The sequence below is a fragment of the Rhinoderma darwinii genome, unplaced genomic scaffold (genome assembly GCF_050947455.1).
Source record: "Rhinoderma darwinii isolate aRhiDar2 unplaced genomic scaffold, aRhiDar2.hap1 Scaffold_427, whole genome shotgun sequence".
Taxonomy (NCBI): domain Eukaryota; kingdom Metazoa; phylum Chordata; class Amphibia; order Anura; family Rhinodermatidae; genus Rhinoderma; species Rhinoderma darwinii.
The window spans coordinates 121,303-142,984 of record NW_027463800.1 but is presented as its reverse complement, the minus strand read 5'-3'; the positions used below and the strand labels follow the sequence as shown (position 1 = coordinate 142,984).

At 42.6% G+C, this 21,682-nt stretch overlaps 1 protein-coding gene across 2 annotated transcripts in view; it reads left to right on the top strand.

Moving 5' to 3' along the window:
- WDR97 (WD repeat domain 97) overlaps window positions 1-21,682 on the top strand; it is a 145,033-nt gene that overhangs the window by 28,640 nt on the left and 94,711 nt on the right. For both annotated transcript variants that reach the window (XM_075848569.1, XM_075848568.1), the window contains exon 3: window positions 12,169-12,272. In XM_075848569.1, coding sequence (XP_075704684.1) covers window positions 12,169-12,272 — 104 coding nt within the window. The remainder of the gene's footprint in view (window positions 1-12,168; window positions 12,273-21,682) is intronic.

Here is a 21,682-nt window from a genome sequence, read left to right as displayed (position 1 = left end):
GTCTTTCTTTTTAACAAAAAATATAGGTGCACCTGCTGGCGATGAAGATGGACGAATAAAACCTTTAGCTAAATTTTCATCTATGTATTCTTTAAGAGCCTTCAGTTCCGGCTCTGCTAATGGGTAGACGCATCCAAAAGGTATAGCTGCTCCAGGCAACAGTTCAATCGGACAATCGTAAGGTCGATGTGGAGGAAGTTTATTAGCATTCTCTTTGTCACATATATCAGTAAATTCGTCATATAGAGGAGGTAATTTAGGAGATACTTCAAGCTCCCCTTCAATCTTTTCGTGAGATTGTTCTGGTAAAGACTCTGAGGAGGGGACCTCTGATGGAAAAGACACTTCTTTGGTTTCCCAGTCAATTGTAGGGTTCTGAGCCTGCAGCCATGGTAGTCCAAAAATAATTGGAAAATGTGGGGATGAAATTAATAGGAAAGATAGAACCTCATGGTGATTAGGTCTCATAATTATCTCCAATGGTTCAGTCTCTTGATCAACTGGACCTGAGTTCAGAGGGGATCCGTCTACAGTTTCCATAAGAATGGGTGACAGTCTCTCTTGAAATTTTACACCATGTTTATTAGCAAAAGAAATGTCCATAAAGTTCCCATTTGCTCCAGAGTCCACCATGGCAGAGGCGGATATCCATTGAGAATCAATTCTAAACTTGATGGGAATAAAGCAATGAGTGTCTTTGGTTCTTTTTTAATATTGGGTGCTGTGCAGGAGACTGAATGAATGAATGAGTGCATGCACTGGTGGCACTTGTTCAGAAGAAACAGATTCTACATCAGAGAAGTCATGATCTGCTACTACCGCCACCATCTTGCGTTGACGACATGGACAATTGATAAGGAAGTGATCAGTTTTACCACAATAGAAGCATTGATTTTCTCGAAACCTTCGTTCTCTTCTGTCGGCACTTTCACGCTTTTGTATACAGTCAATTTGCATAGGTTCAGCTTGGTGTTCTTGGTAATTCTTTGTTTCAGAGTCTCTAGGAGTGGAAGCTGGAGCAGACGAGTAATAGTTATTATTACGGGACCAGGTAGAACCCAATTTTTCTTGTCGACACTCTGACAGCCGAGTGTCTATTCGAATACAATGGTGTACAAAATCATCAAACTCTGTGGGAGCTTCAGCCCGTGCTAACTCGTCCTTAAGTGCACTAGATAGTCCTTTTTTAAAGAATGTTAATTTTGCAGCATTATTCCACTCAGTATCCATCACCCACTGTCTGAAATCTGTGGCATATTCGGCAACAGAGCGTCTGCCCTGACGTAGAGCCATCAACGCTGCTTCTGCTGTAGTACAACGGTTAGGATCATCAAATACTTGGCTCATGGCTCCTAGGAAGGCGTCCAAGTCATCAAGCCGAGCATCGTTGGTTTCAATAAGAGGGCTTGCCCAGGCTACAGCCTTATGTGTCAGAAGCATAATAATACACAGCACCTTTGAATTATCAGTAGGGAAGTGAGCAGGATGTGCACCAAAATATAACTTGCATTGGTTTATAAATCCACGGTATTTGTCACGATCCCCACCAAACCTGAATGGTGGAAGCGGCAGGGTAGATGAAGAGGCTGGGGTCACAACTCGATTCTGAAGTTCCCGGATCAGCTCTGCTTGCTGAGCCACCATGCCTTGTAAACCCTGTGTAGCTTGTCCATAAACTTGAACATCATGGGTTGTTTGATTTTCAAACGCCAAATATTTAGTCTTTAAAGTTTGCATGTCAGCAAAGATGTTAGTAAGCAAACAGTTCATATTGTTCACACGAACCTCCAAACTTGCTTCTCTGGCGGATTCCATGGAAATGGCTTGAGTATCCTGTTACGATACTGGCGAACACTGCTGGAATCCTATGGTCAGAAGTAGCGAGCGGAGCACAGTGCAGAACCTGGTGAGACGTCCCCAGGAACAGTGCTTGGAGGGTGGAACACGGGTAGTAGTAAATAGCAAGGAAGTAGGAACAGTCTGGCAAAGACAGTTTTCAAGAGCAGGAGACTGGAAACAAGTCACAATACTCAAGCACTGTTTGGTGTTCCATGTGGTCATAAGTAGGCCCAAACAGGAAACAAGATGGTTCCACACGATGCAACATTTGCCATCTTGGTTAAGGGCAAGTTTAAGGGCAAAACAGCAGCCTCCAGTGGTAAGGAGTAAAAGTGCAGCACAATTCTTCAAAGTGTAAAACAGCGGCCACTAGTGGTAATTTTGCAGTACAACAACAGAATCCTGACAAGGAGTGAGGATTTGACCCAAAAATGGTATCTCCTGTACCCCAAACACACATTTTTCGGTTTTCGCAAACAGTTTGTTTTCCCGAAGGACCTGGAGCACCTTCCTGACATGCTCAATGTGGGAGGAGAGGTCCTTGGAAAACACCAGTATGTCATCAAGGTACACTACAAGAAAAACCCTCAGGTAACCCCTTAAAATTTCATTTATGAAATTCTGGAAGACCGCGGGAGCATTACACAACCCAAAGGGCATGACGAGGTATTCGAAATGACCTTTGGGCGTGTTAAACGCAGTCTTCCACTCATCCCCCTCTTTGATGCGGATAAGGTTATACGCCCCCCGTAGATCAAACTTAGAGAACCATTGGTCCCCCTGAACCTGATTAAAGAGATCAGGAATCAAAGGAAGGGGATACTGGTTCCTTACAGTGACCTTATTCAAGTTACGGTAGTCAATGCATGGCCTAAGACCACCATCCTTCTTCCCTACGAAGAAGAAGCCAGCACCTACCGGAGAAGTAGAGGGGCGAATGTAACCCTTGGCCAGGCATTCCTGGATATACTCTCTCATGGCTTCACGTTCGGGACAAGAAAGATTAAATATCCTACCCTTAGGGAGCTTAGCTCCTGGCACCAATTCAATAGCGCAATCGTATTCTCTATGAGGAGGTAACACTTCGGAGGCCTCCTTAGAGAAAACATCAGCGAAGTCCTGCACAAACTCAGGTAGCGTGTTCACCACCTCAGGGGGAGAAATAGAATTATTAGCAAAACATGACGTCAAGCATTCATTACCCCATTTGGTGAGATCCCCAGTATTCCAGTCAAACGTGGGATTATGCAACTGCAACCAGGGAAGGCCTAAAACCAAATCGGACGATAATCCCTGCATCAACAGTACAGAGCACTGCTCCAAATGCATGGAGCCAACAAGGAGTTCAAAAACAGGGGTATGCTGTGTAAAATAACCATTAGCAAGAGGAGTGGAGTCGATACCCACTACCGGGACAGGTTTAGGCAAATCAATCAATGGCATAACTAGAGACATAGCAAATTCCACAGACATGATATTAGTAGAAGACCCTGAATCCACGAAGGCACTGCCGGTAGCAGACCTACCACCAAAAGAGACCTGAAAGGGAAGCAACATTTTATTACGTTTCATATTTACGGGAAATACCTGTGCGCCCAAGTGACCTCCCCGATGATCACTTGTCTACGTTGTCGGGGGGACACGGAGGCCCCGAGTTGCATAGGTACCTCTGAGTCTTCCGTGGAAGAGCGAAGCGACGGGACCTCGGGAGGCATCATGGGGGAGTCAGAGGGGAAAACACGTTCAAGTTGTCGTTCCCTGAGACGTCGGTCAAGTCGTACCGCTAAAGCCATAACCTGGTCTAGGGAGTCAGAAAAGGGATAGCTAACTAGCAGGTCCTTCAGGGCATTCGACAGACCCAACCTAAGCTGGCACCTTAAGGCAGGGTCATTCCACCGAGAAGCTACGCACCACTTCCTAAAGTCAGAACAATACTCCTCAACAGGTCACCAGCTAACTCTCGGCAAAGGCAGTCCTGTCAGTCTCGTCATAAATGAGTCCGAGAGCAGAAAAGAAACGATCAACGGAGGAAAGTTCAGGGGCGTCAGGAGCCAAGGAGAAGGCCCACTCTTGGGGCCCTTCCTGGAGCCGGGACATAATTATACCCACCCGCTGGCTCTCAGAACCTGAGGAGTGAGGCTTTAAGCGAAAGTAAAGCCTACAACTCTCCCGAAAGGAGAGAAAAGTCCTCCGGTCCCCTGAGAACCGATCAGGCAACTTGAGGTGGGGTTCAAGGGGTGAGGTGAGAGGCACTACCATGGTAGTGTCAGGCTGGTTGACCCTCTGAGCCAGGGCCTGGACCTGTAGGGAGAGACCCTGCATTTGCTGGGCCAGGGTCTCAAGGGGGTCCATAGTAGACACAGGGACCAGGGTAGACTAGGTAACGGGTTTGTGATTATGTAATGATAGGGGTAGGGAAACGGACAAGTGAGCCCTAATCTACCCGCCACTCTGTCCCTGCCTACTTGCAGCGACTCGCCCTAGGCGACGGGGTACAACTGGGCGGCGGTCCCTACGCTCAGTAAGTGCACGAAACAGACAAGGGTACACAAAGCTAGGGAAATGGGGCAGTTGCCCACGGCAACACCGCGAGCAACAAGAGAGGTGAACGAGCCGAGTCAAACCAGGAGTGTACGAGGTTCCAAACGCAGAGCAGAAGAGTAGTCAGTAAGCCAGGGTCAGTATGGAGCAGGATCAAGTAGTCAGGAGCTGTAGCTGGGCCAGGAAACCAAACGAGAAGAATCACAAGCACTGGAGGAACAGGAAAGGCAGGTATAAATAGACAGAGGGCGGGAGCTAGCTGAGTCTGGCCAGGCTGCGATAGGCTCTCCCACTCCTAAGCCTACCAGCCTGAGTGATGGAAGCTGGAGTCAGTCTCAGACACATAGACTCAGGTGCCGACTGATTACCTATGGGCGTTAACCCCGCTGTGCCTGGCATATCCTTTACATATATACATTATATGCGGGACACTTATATACATTATATGCGGGACACTTATATACATTATATGCGGGACACTTCTATACATTATATGCAGGATACTTCTATACATTATATGCGGGACACTTATATACATTATATGCGGGACACTTATATACATTATATGCGGGACACTTCTATACATTATATGCGGGACACTTATATACAGGACACTTATATACATTATATGCAGGATACTTCTATACATTATATGCAGGACACTTATATACATTATATGCGGGACACTTCTATACATTATATGCGGGACACTTATATACAGGACACTTATATACATTATATGCAGGATACTTCTATACATTATATGCAGGACACTTATATACATTATATGCGGGACACTTCTATACATTATATGCGGGACACTTCTATACATTATATGCGGGACACTTCTATACATTATATGCGGGACACTTCTATACATTATATGCAGGACACTTCTATACATTATATGCGGGACACTTCTATACATTATATGCGGGACACTTATATACATTATATGCGGGACACTTATATACATTATATGCGGGACACTTATATACATTATATGCGGGACACTTATATACATTATATGCGGGACACTTATATACATTATATGCGGGACACTTATATACATTATATGCGGGACACTTATATACATTATATGCGGGACACTTATATACATTATATGCGGGACACTTCTATACATTATATGCGGGACACTTCTATACATTATATGCGGGACACTTATATACATTATATGCGGGACACTTCTATACATTATATGCGGGACACTTCTATACATTATATGCGGGACACTTCTATACATTATATGCGGGACACTTCTATACATTATATGCGGGACACTTCTATACATTATATGCAGGACACTTCTATACATTATATGCGGGACACTTCTATACATTATATGCGGGACACTTCTATACATTATATGCGGGACACTTATATACATTATATGCGGGACACTTATATACATTATATGCGGGACACTTATATACATTATATGCGGGACACTTATATACATTATATGCGGGACACTTATATACATTATATGCGGGACACTTATATACATTATATGCGGGACACTTATATACATTATATGCGGGACACTTATATACATTATATGCGGGACACTTATATACATTATATGCGGGACACTTATATACATTATATGCGGGACACTTATATACATTATATGCGGGACACTTATATACATTATATGCGGGACACTTATATACATTATATGCGGGACACTTATATACATTATATGCGGGACACTTATATACATTATATGCGGGACACTTATATACATTATATGCGGGACACTTATATACATTATATGCGGGACACTTATATACATTATATGCGGGACACTTATATACATTATATGCGGGACACTTATATACATTATATGCGGGACACTTATATACATTATATGCGGGACACTTATACACATTATATGCCGGACACTTATACACATTATATGCCGGACACTTATACACATTATATGCGGGACACTTATACACATTATATGCGGGACACTTATATACATTATATGCGGGACACTTATATACATTATATGCGGGACACTTATATACATTATATGCGGGACACTTATATACATTATATGCGGGACACTTATATACATTATATGCGGGACACTTATATACATTATATGCGGGACACTTATATACATTATATGCGGGACACTTATATACATTATATGCGGGACACTTATATACATTATATGCGGGACACTTATATACATTATATGCGGGACACTTATATACATTATATGCGGGACACTTATATACATTATATGCGGGACACTTATATACATTATATGCGGGACACTTATATACATTATATGCGGGACACTTATATACATTATATGCGGGACACTTATATACATTATATGCGGGACACTTATATACATTATATGCGGGACATTTATATACATTATATGCGGGACACTTATATACATTATATGCGGGACACTTATATACATTATATGCGGGACACTTATATACATTATATGCGGGACACTTATATACATTATATGCGGGACACTTATATACATTATATGCGGGACACTTCTATACATTATATGCGGGACACTTATATACATTATATGCGGGACACTTATATACATTATATGCGGGACACTTATATACATTATATGCGGGACACTTATATACATTATATGCGGGACACTTATATACATTATATGCGGGACACTTATATACATTATATGCGGGACACTTATATACATTATATGCGGGACACTTATATACATTATATGCGGGACACTTATATACATTATATGCGGGACACTTCTATACATTATATGCGGGACACTTATATACATTATATGCGGGACACTTCTATACATTATATGCGGGACACTTCTATACATTATATGCGGGACACTTATATACATTATATGCGGGACACTTATATACATTATATGCGGGACACTTATATACATTATATGCGGGACACTTATATACATTACATGCGGGACACTTATATACATTACATGCGGGACACTTATATACATTACATGCCGGACACTTATATACATTATATGCGGGACACTTATATACATTTCATGCGGGACACTTATATACATTACATGCCGGACACTTATATACATTACATGCGGGACACTTATATACATTATATGCGGGACACTTATATACATTACATGCGGGACACTTATATACATTATATGCGGGACACTTATATACATTATATGCGGGACACTTATATACATTATATGCGGGACACTTATATACATTATATGCGGGACACTTATATACATTATATGCGGGACACTTATATACATTATATGCGGGACACTTATATACATTATATGCGGGACACTTATATACATTATATGCGGGACACTTATATACATTATATGCGGGACACTTATATACATTATATGCGGGACACTTATATACATTATATGCGGGACACTTATATACATTATATGCGGGACACTTATATACATTATATGCGGGACACTTATATACATTATATGCGGGACACTTATATACATTATATGCGGGACACTTATATACATTATATGCGGGACACTTATATACATTATATGCGGGACACTTATATACATTATATGCGGGACACTTATATACATTATATGCGGGACACTTATATACATTATATGCGGGACACTTATATACATTATATGCGGGACACTTATATACATTATATGCGGGACACTTATATACATTATATGCGGGACACTTATATACATTATATGCGGGACACTTCTATACATTATATGCGGGACACTTCTATACATTATATGCGGGACACTTCTATACATTATATGCGGGACACTTATATACATTATATGCGGGACACTTATATACATTATATGCGGGACACTTATATACATTATATGCGGGACACTTCTATACATTATATGCGGGACACTTATATACATTATATGCGGGACACTTATATACATTATATGCGGGACACTTCTATACATTATATGCGGGACACTTCTATACATTATATGCGGGACACTTCTATACATTATATGCGGGACACTTCTATACATTATATGCGGGACACTTATATACATTATATGCGGGACACTTATATACATTATATGCGGGACACTTATATACATTATATGCCGGACACTTATATACATTACATGCGGGACACTTATATACATTATATGCCGGACACTTATATACATTATATGCCGGACACTTATATACATTTCATGCGGGACACTTCTATACATTATATGCCGGACACTTATATACATTACATGCGGGACACTTATATACATTATATGCGGGACACTTATATACATTACATGCGGGACACTTATATACATTACATGCGGGACACTTATATACATTATATGCGGGACACTTATATACATTATATGCGGGACACTTATATACATTATATGCGGGACACTTATATACATTATATGCGGGACACTTATATACATTATATGCGGGACACTTATATACATTATATGCGGGACACTTATATACATTATATGCGGGACACTTATATACATTATATGCGGGACACTTATATACATTATATGCGGGACACTTTTATACATTATATGCGGGACACTTATATACATTATATGCGGGACACTTATATACATTATATGCGGGACACTTATATACATTACATGCGGGACACTTATATACATTATATGCCGGACACTTATATACATTATATGCAGGACACTTATATACATTATATGCGGGACACTTATATACATTATATGCGGGACACTTATATACATTATATGCGGGACACTTATATACATTATATGCGGGACACTTATATACATTATATGCGGGACACTTATATACATTATATGCGGGACACTTATATACATTATATGCGGGACACTTCTATACATTATATGCGGGACACTTCTATACATTATATGCGGGACACTTCTATACATTATATGCGGGACACTTATATACATTATATGCGGGACACTTATATACATTATATGCGGGACACTTATATACATTATATGCGGGACACTTATATACATTATATGCCGGACACTTATATACATTACATGCGGGACACTTATATACATTATATGCCGGACACTTATATACATTATATGCCGGACACTTATATACATTTCATGCGGGACACTTCTATACATTATATGCCGGACACTTATATACATTACATGCGGGACACTTATATACATTATATGCGGGACACTTATATACATTACATGCGGGACACTTATATACATTATATGCGGGACACTTATATACATTATATGCGGGACACTTATATACATTATATGCGGGACACTTATATACATTATATGCGGGACACTTATATACATTATATGCGGGACACTTATATACATTATATGCGGGACACTTATATACATTATATGCGGGACACTTATATACATTATATGCGGGACACTTATATACATTATATGCGGGACACTTATATACATTATATGCGGGACACTTATATACATTATATGCGGGACACTTTTATACATTATATGCGGGACACTTATATACATTATATGCGGGACACTTATATACATTATATGCCGGACACTTATATACATTACATGCGGGACACTTATATACATTATATGCCGGACACTTATATACATTATATGCCGGACACTTATATACATTTCATGCGGGACACTTCTATACATTATATGCCGGACACTTATATACATTACATGCGGGACACTTATATACATTATATGCGGGACACTTATATACATTACATGCGGGACACTTATATACATTATATGCGGGACACTTATATACATTATATGCGGGACACTTATATACATTATATGCGGGACACTTATATACATTATATGCGGGACACTTATATACATTATATGCGGGACACTTATATACATTATATGCGGGACACTTATATACATTACATGCGGGACACTTATATACATTATATGCGGGACACTTCTATACATTATATGCGGGACACTTATATACATTATATGCGGGACACTTATATACATTACATGCGGGACACTTATATACATTATATGCGGGACACTTCTATACATTATATGCGGGACACTTCTATACATTATATGCGGGACACTTATATACATTATATGCGGGACACTTATATACATTATATGCGGGACACTTATATACATTATATGCGGGACACTTATATACATTATATGCGGGACACTTATATACATTATATGCGGGACACTTATATACATTATATGCGGGACGCTTATATACATTACATGCGGGACGCTTATATACATTATATGCGGGACACTTATATACATTATATGCGGGACACTTATATACATTATATGCGGGACACTTATATACATTATATGCGGGACACTTATATACATTATATGCGGGACACTTTTATACATTATATGCGGGACACTTATATACATTATATGCGGGACACTTATATACATTATATGCGGGACACTTATATACATTACATGCGGGACACTTATATACATTATATGCCGGACACTTATATACATTATATGCGGGACACTTATATACATTATATGCGGGACACTTATATACATTATATGCGGGACACTTATATACATTATATGCGGGACACTTATATACATTATATGCGGGACACTTCTATACATTATATGCGGGACACTTATATACATTATATGCGGGACACTTATATACATTATATGCGGGACACTTATATACATTATATGCGGGACACTTATATACATTTCATGCGGGACACTTCTATACATTATATGCCGGACACTTATATACATTACATGCGGGACACTTATATACATTATATGCGGGACACTTATATACATTACATGCGGGACACTTATATACATTATATGCGGGACACTTATATACATTATATGCGGGACACTTATATACATTATATGCGGGACACTTATATACATTATATGCGGGACACTTATATGCATTATATGCGGGACACTTATATACATTATATGCGGGACACTTATATACATTATATGCGGGACACTTATATACATTATATGCGGGACACTTATATACATTACATGCGGGACACTTATATACATTATATGCGGGGCACTTATATACATTATGTGCGGGACACTTATATACATTATATGCGGGACACTTATATACATTATATGCGGGACACTTCTATACATTATATGCGGGACACTTATATACATTATATGCGGGACACTTATATACATTATATGCGGGACACTTCTATACATTATATGCGGGACACTTATATACATTATATGCGGGACACTTATATACATTATATGCGGGACACTTATATACATTATATGCGGGACACTTCTATGCATTATATGCAGGACACTTATATACATTATATGCGGGACACTTATATACATTATATGCGGGACACTTCTATACATTATATGCGGGACACTTATATACATTACATGCGGGACACTTATATACATTATATGCAGGACACTTCTTGGGACGTTTTTGGAGCCGTTTTCCATAGCCTCTATTTAAAAAAGCTCCAAAAACGACCGTAAAGAACGCTGTGAAAATCGCAAAGTGGAACTAAAAACATCTGAAAATCAGGAGCTGTTTTCTCTTGAAGCTCCGTATTTACAGACGTTTTTTACTCTGCGAGTGAACTTACCGTCAGGGAGAGACACCGTGCAGTAGATATCAGCCGCTGTGTGGTGATGAGTTGAGCAGAGCCGGGCGCGGTCGGGCCGGCCGGGGTCCTATGTGAGTCCTGGTCATGGGACTGATCTGATGTTTTGTGTCTTTTCTGCAGATCTTCATTTGCCGCGTTCCCTCTCGTCAGATAAAGCCGCGAGAGAGAAGTGTTTGAAGGCGTGGGATCGTCTCCGGAAGGAATATCAGAGAGTTGTTATCCAGGTAGAAGTCACAGCTCAATATATATAGAAATGTCCAAGAGTCTGGCAGAGAAATCCAGTGACTGAGCGGTCCCTGCAGGGACTCTCAGGAAGGTTCTGTCTGCCCTGGTCCTGGTGTATCCGCTGTCACCCCTGGGGTGCGCTCCCTCAGTTCTTGTACATAATAATGTCCCAGTAGTAGAGACATTTCTGACACTTGATATGGATCGCATTTGTTTTGGTCCAAATAATTTAGTTGCAAATTGAAACTGCCCTGAAGGTCGCGTGGTCTTGTAGTCCGTGTCCAGCCCATCTCAAGCTCCTAACACCAGGACCGCATCACGGCAGGTTCCTGCTGGGGATTTATAGGTCAATGTTTTTTTTGAAATTTTTCAAACATAAATGGGGAAGGGAATGTGAATGTGAAGAGGTTCCATAATATTCATCAATGAAATAGACATTTGTTACAGAATAGACGGTCAGACAATGTGAGTGGAGGTCCGTGGAGGGCTAGAAATGACGTTGTCCAGGTATGAATAACCCGGACAGTGATGGGGGTCACCTGTGTAGTCAGTCACAGTTACGGAGATATAGGTGAGGGGGATGGGAATTATTTCAGAAAAACGTGTCCACTTAACATCTCTGGAAAAATAAGAAAAGCAAAGCAAACAATAGAACAATCTCTCTGGTGTTATATCAAAGAATCTGACCTGTCCCGCATCAGAGCAATGTGTCCGGCAGGTTCTCGTGGTCCCCCAGCACCTCAGCGGCGTGTATAGTTACCGCTCCTAAGTAACCGGCGGGTCCCCTGACAGGAGTCTCCCCGGGAAGCAGACAGTCTGAACAGGTTGTAATCAAACGTTGTGTCTACGGGCGATCAGCCGATACAACTCTCCCAGCCCTCAGCCAGCCTTGTATAGGAGTTTGCCTCTTGGTCGAAGCCTCCACCCCGTCCATTTTCATGAGGAAAGAGAGTTTTTCCAAATACATTGGAGGGGGTGTGAGGCGTGTAGCATAGCCTTCAGTCCTGCTGCTGGGGCCGTATCATTTTCTGCTCCCCCCCCCCCCCCCCGAACTGCATGGTGTTTCTCCACATTAATGTAATCCAGGATGGCCCAGATAGGATCAGATGGGACATAATTGACCAGATGGGTGGTAATAAAGGTGTGCACCCTGGGCAGCTCCAAAGACCGTGATAAATATCTGCTGAATCCGCCCGACATCTAAAGCATTTGTCAGGGGTGAATATTGTCAAGTTAAAGCCCCGAATGGGTGAGATGTATCCCCTGTGGTAGATCTGTAAAGTCATTTCAGTATATCGGCTAGAGGGAAGGCACCTGAGTTCAAGGTCAGAGAGCAGCGTCTGTATAGTTAGTTGTAGGATATCAGGGTCACGGTGCGGGGTGCGGACCCACTGGGCCGTAACGCATAGCGAGATATCAGCTGGCCAAACAGGTACAATGCAATGTCTATAGTCCAGAAAGTGTAACTGAGGCAATGTAGACCGCAGCGGTGGATTCAGGCTAAGATGAGGCTCCGGCAGCAGACGGACACCTGGCGGGGTGCGACACAGTAGATGCAGCGGAGGACACAACATGACTCCAACTCGTGATGGCACGGTAGCACGGGATACAGGTACAGGCAGCAGGAACGGGTAACACTGGGAACTGGAAAACACTAGGAGACTATTTGCAATGACAAACTTAGGTAATATTCACCCTGGAGCCGGAGTTCCAGGGTGAATACCTCTGTGGCAGATGTGAGCATGTTGTTCACCTGGAAGCTCGCATTAGAGATCTGGAGGAGCAAAATGCAACACTAAGGAGGATAGACAATCTTGAGCTGAGCTTGCTGCTCACAGAGCATGCAGTTAGTGGGGTAGAACTGGACGGTGAAGACATGGGTGAGCAGGATCAGGTAAGTAGCTGGGTTAATGTAGTTAGGGGCAGTAGAAAGGGGTCAAAGAAAAGGAAGGCCGATCCGGTTTCTGACATTCCAAGCAAAATTGCCAAGTTGGGTGATGATGCGAGGGTGTCGGTCTCAGAAATGGCAGACCTAGTGGATACTGATCTCCCTAACAGCCGGGAGAACAGCCCAGCTAGTAGTCGGCGGGATGGTAATGCAGGTAAGCCAAGACAATTGATAGTTGTAGGGGATTCTATAATCAGGAAGACGGATAGAATAATTTGTCGCCAAGACCGCCTCAACCGACTGGTTTGCTGTGTCCCTGGTGCCAGGGTTCGGCATGTGGTGGAACGGGTGGACAAATTGCTGGGAGGGGCTGGTGATGATCCAGCTGTCGTGGTCCATGTCGGTACCAACGACAGAATAAATGGTAGGTGGAGGAGCCTTAAGAATAATTTTAAAGAACTAGGCTACAAGCTGAAGGGAAGGACCTCCAAGGGTGTATTCTCAGGAATACTGCCTGTGCCATGCGCATCACAGGAAAGACAGCGGGAGCTCAGGGAGTTAAATGCATGGCTGAAGTCTTGGTGTAGAGGAGAAGGATTTGGGTTCCTAGAGCACTGGGCTGACTTTTCATTGGGGTACAAACTGTATTCTGCAGATGATTTGCACCTAAATGGAAGGGGGTCCGCTGTGCTGGGGGAGAGAATTCTAGCTGGGGTGGCGGAGTATTTAAACTAGGGCTGAGGAGGGAGGCCAATGTAGGAAATAAAGGGGTAGTCAGGTTAGAGAGGGGTCAGACTATATTGGTGGGGGGAGAAACAGAAGGTGGGGAGAGGACTAGACAACACGATAAGGAGATCCTTTCGTTACAAAACAGCAGTAAAAATAAAAATGCCCAAATGTCAAATAATCACATTTCTTATACTGAAAGTGAAACATTTAAAGGCAAGTTAAAGTGTATGTTCACAAATGCCAGAAGTCTAGCAAGCAAAATGGGGGAGCTGGAGGCCTTGATACTGGAAGAAAATATAGATATAGTTGGTGTTGCTGAAACATGGCTGGACTCTTCACATGATTGGGCTGTAAATCTACAGGGTTTTACACTGTTTCGGAAAGACAGGACAAATAGGAAAGGTGGTGGTGTATGTCTGTATGTGAGAAGCGATATGAAGGTGGTGGTGTATGTCTGTATGTGAGAAGTGATATGAAGGCGGTGGTGTATGTATGTGAGAAGCGATATGAAGGTGGTGGTGTATATTTGTATGTGAGAAGTGATATGAAGGGGGTGTTGTATGTCTGTATGTGAAAAGTTATATGAAGGTGGTGGTGTATGTCTGTTTGTGAGAAGTGATATGAAGGCGGTGGTGTATGTCTGTATGTGAGAAGTGATATGAAGGTGGTGGTGTATGTCTGTATGTGAGAAGCGATATGAAGGTGGTGGTGTATGTCTGTATGTGAGAAGCTATATGAAGGCGGTGGTGTATGTCTGTATGTGAGAAGTGATATGAAGGTGGTGGTGTATGTCTGTATGTGAAAAGTTATATGAAGGTGGTGGTGTATGTCTGTTTGTGAGAAGTGATATGAAGGCGGTGGTGTATGTCTGTATGTGAGAAGCTATATGAAGGCGAGTGTGAAAGAGACAATAGTGGGTGAATACTGTGAGGAGGTTGAAACCTTGTGGGTGGAACTAGAAAGGGAGGTAAACACTGAAAAAAATTACTTTTGGTGTAATCTATAGACCCCCCAATATAACTGAAGAGATAGAAGGTCAAATATATAAACAGATGGAGCAGGCTGCACAGGCGGGTACTGTAGTGATAATGGGAGATTTTAATTTCCGGGATATTAATTGGTGTCATGGTTCGGCTTCAACTGCAAAGGGGAGACATTTCCTCAACCTGTTGCAGGAAAATTTTATGTGCCAGTTTGTGGAAGACCCGACTAGAGGTGAAGCTCTGTTGGATCTGGTCATTTCTAATAATGCAGAGCTTGTTGGGAATGTCAATGTTCGTGAAAACATCGGTAACAGCGATCACAATATAGTTACATTTTACCTATACCGTAAAAAACAAACGCAGGCTGGGAGGGCAAAAACACTTCATTTTAAGAAAGCCAATTCCCCTGGATGAGGGCTGCAATTCAGGACATAGATTGGGAAGAACTAATGTCAAATAATGGGACAAATGATAAATGGGAGATTTTCAAATCTACTTTGGGTAATTATAGTGCAAAATTTATTCCTATAGGTAACAAGTATAAACGACTCAAATTAAACCCCACATGGCTTACACCTTCTGTGAAAGGGGAATACCAAAAAAAGGGCATTTAAAAAATACAAATCTGAGGGCACAGCTGTAGCCTTTGTAAAATATAAAGAGCTTAATAAAATCTGTAAAAATGTAATAAAATCAGCAAAAATACAAAATGAAAGGCAGGTGGCCAAGGATAGTAAAACAAATCCTAAAAAATTCTTCAAGTATATAAATGCAAAAATGCCAAGGTCCGAACATGTAGGACCCCTAGATAGTGGTAATGGGGAGTTGGTCACAGGGGATCAAGAGAAGGCAGAGTTACTAAATGGGTTCTTCCGCTCTGTATATACAACTGAAGAAAGAGCAGCTGATGTGAACGAGGCGAGAGCGGAGGAGCTGATGTAGCCGGGGCCAGTGCTGAGGAGCTGATGTAGCCGGGGCCAGTGCTGAGGAGCTGATGTGGACGAGACCAGAGCGGAGGAGCTGATGTAGCCAGGGCCAGTGCTGAGGAGCTGATGTGGACGAGGCCAGAGCGGAGGAGCTGATGTAGCCGGGGCCAGTGCTGAGGAGCTGATGTGGACGAGGCCAGAGCGGAGGAGCTGATGTAGCCGGGGCCAGTGCTGTTAATATATCAGTTAATATACTGAATTGGATGAATGTAGATATGGTCCAAGCTAAATTAAATAAAATAAATGTACACAAGGCCCCGGGACCAGATGGGTTACACCCTAGAGTTCTTAAAGAGGCTGTCACCAGATTTTCAAACCCCTATCTCGTATTGCATGTGGTCTTGTGTGTGTACATCTGGGCGTGTCTTGTGTGTGTACATCTGGGTGTGTCTTGTGTGTGTACATCTGGGTGTGTATTGTGTGTGTACATCTGGGCGTGTCTTGTGTGTGTACATCTGGGTGTGTATTGTGTGTGTACATCTGGGTGTGTTTACTTGTTTTACTAGCTGGGCGTTGTGAATGGAAGTGTATGATGCTGACGAATCAGTGACCAATCAGCATCATCCACTTCTCTTCGTTACCACCCAGCTTCTGGCAGTGCACAGACACACAGCGTATCCTCGCGAGATCACGCTGTGACGTCACTCACTTCCTCCCACAGGAACTTCATCGCGTCGGATGAGCCAGGACATGCTGTGTGTCTGAATTGCCAGAAGCTGGGTGGTAACGAAGAGAAGTGCATGATGCTGATTGGTCACTGATTCGTCAGCATCATACACTTCCATTCACAACGTCCAGCTAGTAAAACAAGTAAACACACCCAGATGTACACACACAATACACACCCAGATGTACACACACAAGACACACCCAGATGTACACACACAAGACACGCCCAGATGTACACACAATACACGCCCACTTGGACATAACTTTAAACACGCCCAGTTGTACTTAAGAAAGGCTCATTTGCATAAATATAAAAATGGTCATAACTTGGCCAAAAATGCTCATTTTTAAAATTCAGTTATTTCTGTTCCCCTCTTCATAATATTTAGAGAGTCTCTCATGACTGGTATAGTGCCAAGGGACTGGCGCAGGGCAAATGTGGTGCCTATTTTCAAAAAGGGCTCTAGGTCTTCGCCGGGTAATTATAGACCAGTAAGCTTAACATCAATTGTGGGGAAAATGTTTGAGGGGCTATTGAGGGACTATATACAGGATTATGTGACAATAAATAGCATTATAAGTGACAGCCAGCACGGTTTTACAAAGGACAGATGCTGTCAAACTAACCTGATCTGTTTTTATGAAGAGGTGAGCAGAAGCCTAGACAGAGGGGCCGCTGTGGATATAATGATTATATGAGAGGTAAGCAGAAGCCTAGACAGAGGGGCTGCTGTGTATATAGTGTTTTTATGAAGAGGTGAGCAGAAGCCTAGACAGAGGGGCCGCTGTGGATATAATGATTATATGAGAGGTAAGCAGAAGCCTAGACAGAGGGGCCGCTGTGGATATAGTGTTTTTGGACTTTGCAAAGGCATTTGACACTGTCCCCCATAGACGCCTAATGGGTAAATTAAGGACTATATGTTTAGAAAGTATAGTTTGTAATTGGATTGAGAATTAGCTCCAGGACCGTATCCAGAGAGTTGTGGTCAATGATTCCTACTCTGAATGGTCCCCGGTAATAAGTGGTGACCCCAGGGTTCAGTGCTGGGACCCCTATTATTCAACTTATTTATTAATGATATAGAGGATGGGATTAATAGCACTATTTCTATTTTTGCAGATGACACCAAGCTATGCAATATAGTTCAGACTATGGAAGATGTTTGTGAATTGCAGGCAGATTTATACAAACTAAGTGTTTGGGCGTCCACTTGGCAAATGAAGTTTAATGTAGATAAATGTAAAGTTATGCACCTGGGTACGAACAACCTGCAGCATCATATGTCCTAGGGGGCGCTACACTGGGGGAGTCACTTGTTGAGAAGGATCTGGGTGTAATAATCTGCAGCATCATATGTCCTAGGGGGAGCTACACTGGGGGAGTCACTTGTTGAGAAGGATCTGGGTGTAATAATCTGCAGCATCATATGTCCTAGGGGGCGCTACACTGGCGGATTCACTTGTTGAGAAGGATCTGGGTGTACTTGTAAATCATAAACTCAATAACAGCATGCAGTGTCAATCAGCTGCTTCAAAGGCCAGCAGGATATTGTCGTGTATTAAAAGAGGCCTGGACTCGCGGGACAGGGATGTAATATTACCACTTTACAAAGCATTAGTGAGGCCTCATCTAGAATATGCAGTTCAGTTCTGGGCTCCAGTTCATAGAAAGGATGCCCTGGAGTTGGAAAAAATACAAAGAAGAGCAACGAAGCTAATAAGGGGAATGGAGAATTTAAGTTATGAGGAAAGATTAAAAGAACTAAACCTATTTAGCCTTGAGAAAAGACGACTAATGGGGGACATGATTAACTTATATAAATATATGAATGGCACATACAAAAAATATGGTGAAATCCTGTTCCATGTAAAACCCCCTCAAAAAACAAGGGGGCACTCCCTCCGTCTGGAGAAAAAAAGGTTCAACCTGCAGAGGCGACAAGCCTTCTTTACTGTGAGAACTGTGAATCTGTGGAATAGCCACCGCAGGAGCCGTCACAGCAGGGACAGGAGATGCTGCAAAAAAAGGCTTAGATAATTTCCTAGAACAAAAAAGTATTAGCTCCTATGTGTAGAAATTTTTTACTTCCCCTTTCCCATCCCTTGGTTGAACTTGATGGACATGTGTCTTTTTTCAACCGTACAAATGATGTAACTATGTAACACCACAATGCTCAGGCAAGGATCACGGGGGCAGAGCCCCTTTTATAGTCCAGTAGCATTCTGGGCTAATTGCAGATATTCTGCAACTGCGCGCGCACTGGCCCTTTAAGACCATGCGCGCGCCCTGCGGGAGACCGTGTCTGGACCAGGAAGTGAGTGCCGGCGTCTCTCAGGAGGGAGATGCCGCCGAGAACTCGCTCGTCCATGGCCGCAGCCGTCAGAGGGTAAGTCATGGTCCGCGGCCATGGACGTTACAGTCAGTCATCCATCTAATCATGGCGACCTCAGACTCCTGACAGTCCAAGGGACAACGTATAAATCTGTAATATGGGGAGGTGTCAGCCCTACCTATGATGGAGCGAGCTAATAATGAAGGAAGGGCGAAGCTCTACTCCGGGGCAGCCGGGTGTGGAAGGATCTTCGGCCTCGTTCACATCTTTGTGGGTTCTGTTGGAGCTTTCAGTCATGAATGGAATCCAAACGCAAACTGTAGGTTTCTGTTTTGCATGTCCATTGATTTCAATGGTGACGGATTTTTCCGTTTGTCACCGCTGTGTAAGTGTTCCGTCGTTTTGTCGGATTGAATAGTGCAGTTGACTACGGTACGGATTGCGTCAAAACGACGGAAACCCTTAAACAGCAGTGACAAATGGAAACCACTCGCACCGGATCCATCACCATTGACACCAGTGGTGATGCAAACAGAACCCTATGGTTTTTCTCATGTCCGGGATTTTGTGATATCGTAGGTGTAGGAAATTAGGCAACGTAATGATTGGACTGTATTTCCTATCTCTATCCGAGTCTGTAAATTGGGAGGTTTTATGTAACCAATCCAACGTGCCTCTCCTTAGTGCCGCTAAAAGTATAAGCTCGGACATTAGGAAAATTGAGGCCCCCATTAAGTTTTGGATGTTGTAAGATATGATATGGAATTTGTGGCGCCCCCTTTCCATATAAAGGAACGATATAAATAGTTCATTTGTTTTTCATCTTTGGGACACAAGTAAATAGGTAGATTGTGGAAGAGGACAGAGGCGTGGAAAGTCCACCATTTTAATCAGGTCAGCCCTTCCCACATATGATAGGGCTAGATGTCCCCAATTCAATGTAGGGCTTGATATTAGCACTGTATAAATTTGTTGGAGACTTTGTAATGGAAACACCAAAGTAATAGAATTCGCGCTCCATTGAAATGGAAATTGGGAGGCCCAGGACAGTTATGTGGACCTGGCAGGAGCAACGCCTTTGTCTTGTCAGGATTAATGGAGTATCCCAGCAGACTTCACAGCTCCGGAAGATCTCAGAGCACCAGGTCTAGATTAGTCCTAGGATCCATAACCATTAATAAGACATCGTCAGCGAAAGCTGCCAATGAGAGGCCTCGATGGCTCCCACCCAGCGCCGGAGCATCACAAACCAGCTGTAAGTCATATAGAAGGGGGTCAAGGGAAGGGTTAAAAAGTAAAGGTGAAAGGGGCATCCCTGGCGTGTGCCTCTAAAAGGTCCACAGGTAAAGTATTCTGTCCTTTCACTGTAAGTCTGGCCATCGGTCTGGATATAGTGAAGAACATTTCTAATACCCCAGCCCAATGTTCTCTGTTGTAGAGCAGCGTGGGGGACGGGCCTGATAAGAGGCCTCGCTGGCATCATAAGAGGCCGCTCTGGTTCTTGGTCGGAGGTGGTGGCAGCTACAGCCGCTCTGAGCTCCACGAGACCCCTCTGAGGGGGATCAGGGTGTTTGGGAGAAATGTTTGCATGCGGTTAGCTCAAATTTTTGTTAGAAATGTGTAATTGCTGTTTGATAGCGGGATGGTCTGTGTGAGTGCGGTAAGGGGGGATCTTTGTCTAGTTTCGGAATTCATATTTTTCTGTTATCCAAAAAAAGGACATTGTTTCTATACACCTCATTACATAGGGAAGGGGGAGTAGGAATTATATAGGGGGATACAAGCTTATAATATTCATTGCTAATCCGTGCGGTCCTG